Raw genomic sequence first — 6,761 nt, forward strand, 5'->3', positions numbered from 1 at the left:
AAGTGTGTCAATTTACTCTCCTGAGCTCCATTCACTATCACAATGTAACATCCATTATAATAATTAACTCATTTTAAAAGTATGGCATAATTTGTTATACCCAAAAGTCCATGTGGTTCTTTCCTTTTTAGCTTTAGGAAGTTTATTTTAGATGAAAACTTACAAGTTCCATCACAATTTCTCTTAAGTTTCCAGTTAGGAAAGTCCTTAACATTCCAAACACAATGACAATGGCCTTGTCTCTCCACCCAGATTGGCATGAATCCATGGGTACAGGGACCTATGACTGCTTCTGTTTTTGTTGTATCTATTCTGACTTGTTCTTCAATGGAGTATTAGAGATGAGACCGTGTGAGTTTCAAAAGGCCAGAAGAGCAACATGTCAGAGGTTTGGATACTGGAGTCTATACTTAAGTCTGTGGGCAGCCAATTCCAGACCACTGGAAGAGGACTAGGAAGAGACCAGAACCCATTACAGCAAAGGACTGATTTCATGGTAAAGATGGCAGCTCCTACAAGCAAGAAAGACAAGATGATCCATTGACTGACTGTTGCATTTGAAAGTGGACTTGGGAGAGTCAATGCTTTGTAGAAAGTGCTTTAAGTTTGAGCCCACTGTCCCAGGGACTGTGGTGATATAAAGGAGAGCTCATAGTGATCCACAAGGATGTAGTATAACTACTAGTTGTACTATATCTTCTCAGTAAGCATTCCTTTGTAAAGAATATTGATGATAATTGGTGAAATAATTTTGTAAAACTAATCACTGCATCAAATAATGATATTGGGGAGATATTAATTGGCATTTGAAATTTATATTGGGGAGAACACACCAGAATGGGGGAAGGGGCTCAAGCTAACAAAATGGGGGAGAATTAGCATAATCCCTCAAGGTAAACCCAAAAATCCTGAGGGAATATTTAACCAGTCTTGGTTTTGGGGCCCTGATTCATCAGTGTGAGTGTGGGTTGGGATAAGAATCCCAAGAGCCTATATTAACTGCAAAATAATATAAAGGGGAATTATGAAGGACGGAAGAAAGAGACTAGCCCTGTCAGATTTCAAATTATCCTATATGATCAGATTATATTCCAAAGCGATTATTTCTGAAGTTATGTTATACTGAGTAAAAGGTAGAACAGCAGAAAAGAATAGGCAATGAACTATTATAATCAGTTAAATGTTAAACTGGTTCTTGAAATCAAAATGAAGATTACAAAGCAGATTGTATGCAATGGTATGGCATGCCAGTCAGAAGGGCTAAATGGAAATTTAACCTGGATGAAAAGGAGTATAGGATTGAAAACTAGGAAGGTGATCATTCCATTGGATTCTGCCTTGTTCAGATATGGAATACCATGTTAAGTCCTGGCCTCCACATTTCAAGAAAACATAGAAAATCTAGATAGCATCAAAAGAGGATAAATAAGATGATAAATAATCACCAAAAAAATTTTTTTTCAATAACTGGTATTTATTATCAAAGTCATAATGTCAACAAGATGCCACAACTACAAAAAAAATTGCATACATTGCAATCTCAATGCAAACAGTCAAATAGAATCCCAGTCATTAAAAAAGTAATTAAAATCACCCCAGAAAGCAACTGAATTTTAACATCTTTATACATCCAGCCAACAAATTAAAATGGCTAACGAGGAAAACAAAATACAAATCTGGAAGTCTGGTATTGATGTTTAAAAAAAAAAGGCAACCGCTTAAGCATTTCTATCAATTCGCACATCGATCTCTGCCACTGAGTTTTATCCCATTCATCATCCGGCAAGTTCTCTCTGCCACCTCTGGGGACTCAAACTTAACCACGCCACAACCCTTGGATTTGCCATTCTCCATCTTGATGTCTGCATACAACACATGGCCACATTCATTGAATTTGTCTTTCAGCATTTTCCATGTAAAGTCAAAAGGGAGATTTCTCACAAATATCTGGCAGGCTTTTCGAGCAACCCCAGGCACGTGGCCACCAGCACCTCCAAAAGACCCTACAAAACTGCCTCCAAAGTTTCCCCTATCCATTTCTATAGCTCTGTCAAAGCTACCTCCCATGGCAAGTCCCATGTGCTCCATTCCTGAACCTAGGGCTGGACCCATAGTGGGACCCATTCTCTCTATGTTATTGACACCCATACGGTCCAAACCAGTAGACATTCGATCCATAACTGGGCCCATGCAATCTATGCCAGTTCCCATGCCAGCAGGCACCATACGATCCATACTTAGACCCATGCGATCCATGGTGGTGCCCATGCGATCCACACCTGATCCCATCCTTTCTATAGTTGAGCCAACCCTATCTATGGGAGCAGCCATTCTCTCAATACCAAAGCCCATGCCAGCCCCCATTCTCTCTACACCAGAACCTATCCTATCCATGGTTTGGCCCATCCTTTCAATGCTGGTAGTCATGTGGTCTATTCCAAGGGGACCCATTCATTCTATTCCTGAACCCATTCTCTCTACAATTGACCCCATTCGATCCATGACAAGGCCCATTCTCTCCATCTCAGACCCTATTCTATCCCACCCATTCTTTCCATCCCAGCACCACCTATGCAGTCAATCCCAGGGCCCATCCTCTCGATTCCTGGTACACTGCCACCACCACCACCCATTCCCCTTCCAAGAGGTTCTCCAAAACTCCGAGCCATTCCCATCTCGTTCTGAGCAAAGTCTCTCTCAAATCCTCCACCCATTCCTTGATCCATTTCACTCATTCCGCCCATGTTCATGCCAGATCCAAACCGACCCATGTTTTACATGCCGCCGCCACCAAAGGGGCCCTCCATGCCTCCCATTTTGTTTATTCCAAATCTCATGCCTTCCATTCCCATTCCTGCGGGTCCTATGTTGCCCATTCCTATACCTTTATTCAGATGATTAGCATCAATGGGCTGTCCTCCTGGTCCTAGCCCCATGCCAATGCCACCAAGTCCATGAGAAAGTTGTTGAAGATGTTCAGGAGGGAAAAAGTCACCCTTTGGCAGGGCCCTCTCATCCATCTTCACATGCATTGGTCTGTCAAAAAGCATCTGGCCATTGAACATTGATACAGCCTGAGCTGCTTCAATTGACTGTTCAAAAGCAACAGCGCTGATTCCATGACTTGTCCCGTCTTTATCTTCAAGAATGTCTGCTCTAACCACTACGCCAGCCATACAGAACACTTCCTTCAGTTTCTTCCAGCCAACTTTGTAATACAGATTTGCTACAAATACTGTGCTTCCAAGTCTTCCAGCCTGTAATGCATGGATAATCTCATTTGGGATGTTAGGATTATTTAGGATACTGGGTGGGATATTAATCATTCCTGGGCCACCTGGTCCCATACCCATCCCACCAGTTGTAGCCATCACCTTTTGCATTGCTCTCCTGGCATGTTCGCCATCAGGATCTTCTTTGACTTTCAGAGGTCTTCCACTTAGACTATGCTTGTTCAAAACTTTAGCAGCTTTTTTCATGCTTTCTTCCATCTTGAATTCAACAACAGCACATCCCCTTGACTTTCCTTCAGCATCCATTAAGAGCTCCACGTATGTTACCTCACCAACTTTTTCTTTGACCAGGTCTTTAAGGGACTGCCATTTCACATCAAATGGTATATTTATAATGAAAGCTCTGTATCTTTTAGTAGGGTTGGCATAAGGTTCAAATCTATTCCCTCCTCTTTTCACATTTTTCTCCTTCCTCTTCTCATTTTGACTTAATCATTCACCTTCACTTTTGGGGATCGGAGTCCCGTTCCTGCTTACTATGCCAGGCGCACAGCTCTCCTCCTCCATTTTGGATTCAGTCGCTGCCACCTCCACAGCTGCTTCCACCCCTGCCGCCATTTTCTCCACTTCTGGGCTTTGTGTGAGAGAGCGGGCAGGAACCAAAAATTTCTAATCACTTACAATATGTTAGGCACTCTGTTATAACTGGTAATACAAAGAAAAACAAAAAATAGCATCTGCTATCCTTGAGTTCACATTTTACTGGGAAAGACAGCATGTAAATAACTTTGTTGTTGTTGTTCAGTTGTGTTTTGTGACACCATTTGGGGGTTTTCTTGATGGTTTGCCATTTCCTTCTCCAGTTCATTTTGAAGATGAGGAAACTGAGGCAAACATGGCTAAGTGACTTACCCAGAGTCACATGGCTAGTACAACCTGAAGCAGAGTTTGCCCTCATGAAGATGAGTCTGCCTGATTCTAAGCCCAGTGCCCTTTTCCACTGTGCTACCTAGCTGGCCATGTAAATAGCTTAGTACATTATACTAAAATTATACTAAATTATAGACAGAGGGGCGACTAGGTGGCGCAGTGAATAGAGCACCAGTCCTGAAGTCAGGAGGACGTGAGTTCAAATGTGGCCTCAGACGCTTGACACACTTACTAGCTGTGTGACTTTGGGCAAGTCATTTAACCCCAATTGCCCTCCAAAAAGCAAAACATAATAATAATAAATTATAGACAGAGCAGATGGAAGGTAATCTTAAAGGGAAAGCTGCTGTTAGCTTGAGAGGCAAGAAAAGGCTCTTTACAGAAAGTGGGATTTGAGTTGTCTTGAGCAAAGCCTGGGAAACCAAGTGGCAGAGGCAGAGGAGCAAAGCATTCTAGGTCTATGAGACAACCAGTGTAAAGACAAAGAAGATGGAGTGCCATGTGTGGGGAAAGGCAGATAGTCCAGATATAGTGTCCTATATTGGACACTGCATGAATGGGAGAAATGTGTAAAAATAAGAAGGTAAGAAGGTGCCAGGTTGAGGAGTTTCTTTTTTTTATTTATTGATATCTTTTGTTTTGACATGAACTAATTTTTTCCAGTATAATTTCTGCCTCAGGCTTACCCGTTTTCCCATATAACAAAGAACACATTTTTAAAGGCATATAATACCCAGAAGGAGGTCCTTGATAAAAAGCAAAGTCCCCATATATACCAAAACATTTATAGCAGCACTTTTGTGGTAGCAAGAATTGGAAATAAAGTAGATCCCCAGTGGTTGAGGAATGGCTAAACAAAATGGCACAGAAACAGCATATAGGATGAATACAGACACATGGAAGAGATTTATATGATCTATTGCAGAGTGAGGCAAGCTAAGCCAAGAAAAATACAACAGTTAGTAGAAAATTTAAATGAAAGAGAATAGTCACCACAACGTAATTCAAAATTAGTGCTGTAAGATTGCAGAGAACAATCATAGCCCCAAAAAAGAAGTATAAGAAGACACCTCTCCCTACTCCTGTGCAGAAGAAGGAGGTTCATGGGTGTTGAATATTGCATATATTTTCAGATCTTTGTGATCAACATTTAATTCACAAATTTAACCTGCTAAAACAAAAATACATCTTTTCTAAAGCAAATTGCTTGATATGACTTAATCATAACCATTATATCAGTAGATATATTAGCTCCTTAGAGGCAAAGACCCTTTCACTTTTGTCCTTGTATCCCTCAAACCTAGCACTGTCTGGAACAGAATATGTAATAAATATATGTTGCAACTGATAAAAATTCATGAAAATAAATGTTTCCTACTCATCAGTTTTCTCAGGGCACCTTTTACTTCATTGTTCCTTAGACTGTAGATCAGGGGGTTCAACATGGGGATCATTACAGTGTAGAAAACAGACACTACTTTATTCTCATCCATTGTGTAGCTGGACTTGGGCATCACATAAATGAATGTAGTGGTCCCATAGAACAGCGTCACTGCTGTGAGGTGAGAGGTGCAAGTTGAGAAAGCTTTGGATCTTCCTTCAGTGGAGCTTAACTTCAGGACAGAAAAGACAATGTATGCATAAGAGATTATGATAATTAACAATGTGATCACAACTATTGATCCAGCAAAGGCAGCTGGAAGAATTTCTGCAAGATCATCTTGGGCTTGGGAAAGCTCCAAAAGTGGTGAATAATCACAGAAAAAGTGATTGATCTTATTGTGTCCACAAAAGGAACGATTCAATAAGCAACCAGTAAAAGTCCAAGCATTCACACAACCACCCATGTAGGATATGATAAGTAACAAAGTGCAGACTCTAGTTGACATGTTGGTGGAATAGAGTAGGGGGCTACAGATGGCCACATACCGATCATAGGCCATCACAGCCAGCAAGAAGCTCTCAGTTGTCCCAAAAGTGGCTCCACAACATATTTGGGCCATACAGCCTCCAAGAGGAATTAAGATTGTGTCCTCAAGGTAGTTCATGAGCATGAGAGGTGTGACAGATGAGGAATATCCAATATCCACAAAAGACAAGTTGCTGAGGAAAAGATACATTGGAGTGTGAAGCCTAGAGCTATTTCTGATCAATATGATTATGCTAAGATTACCAACTAATGTGACAACATAGACACCCAGAAATAGCACAAAGAGGATGATGCGAAGGGTTGGATCATGTGTTAACCCCAAAATAATGAATTCAGTTACAGCAGTGCAGTTATTGCCAGACATCTGTCTCAGAAAAAGTGCCTATTGGACAGAAGAAAAGAAGATCAAAAAATAATACAGAACTAAACTTTGGCTATGTCTTTTGATGGATTCAGGAAATATTCATTGACCACTTCCTACATGCCCATTCAACTGTCTCACTCCCAATACTTTGTTTTTCTATGCCATGGCAAGGTTCTTATAAACAAAGTAGGGATGAACAAATTTGGTTCCTTCCATGTTTCCCCTGTGACCCAATACTGTATAATATGCCCTTTTTGTCAACATTTCCAAATGTGTAAATGCTGTTCTGTCAAGTAACCATGTT

General features: G+C 40.9%; 1 protein-coding gene and 1 pseudogene across 1 annotated transcript; both read right to left on the bottom strand.

Annotated features, from left to right (window-relative positions):
- Positions 1–1,453: 1,453 nt before the first annotated feature.
- On the bottom strand, positions 1,454–3,886 carry LOC138149703 (heterogeneous nuclear ribonucleoprotein M-like; annotated as a pseudogene).
- A 1,632-nt stretch (positions 3,887–5,518) lies between these two features.
- LOC138151125 (olfactory receptor 5P80-like) lies at positions 5,519–6,457 on the bottom strand. The gene has a single exon (XM_069074638.1). The coding sequence runs from the start codon at positions 6,455–6,457 to the stop codon at positions 5,519–5,521; it is 939 nt and encodes a 312-aa protein (XP_068930739.1).
- Between the last annotated feature and the right edge of the window lie 304 nt (positions 6,458–6,761).

Source organism: Petaurus breviceps, unplaced genomic scaffold (genome assembly GCF_028583685.1).
Source record: "Petaurus breviceps papuanus isolate PSGF00001 unplaced genomic scaffold, PetGlider_PUasm1.0 140, whole genome shotgun sequence".
In the NCBI taxonomy this organism is placed as follows: Eukaryota; Metazoa; Chordata; class Mammalia; order Diprotodontia; family Petauridae; genus Petaurus; species Petaurus breviceps.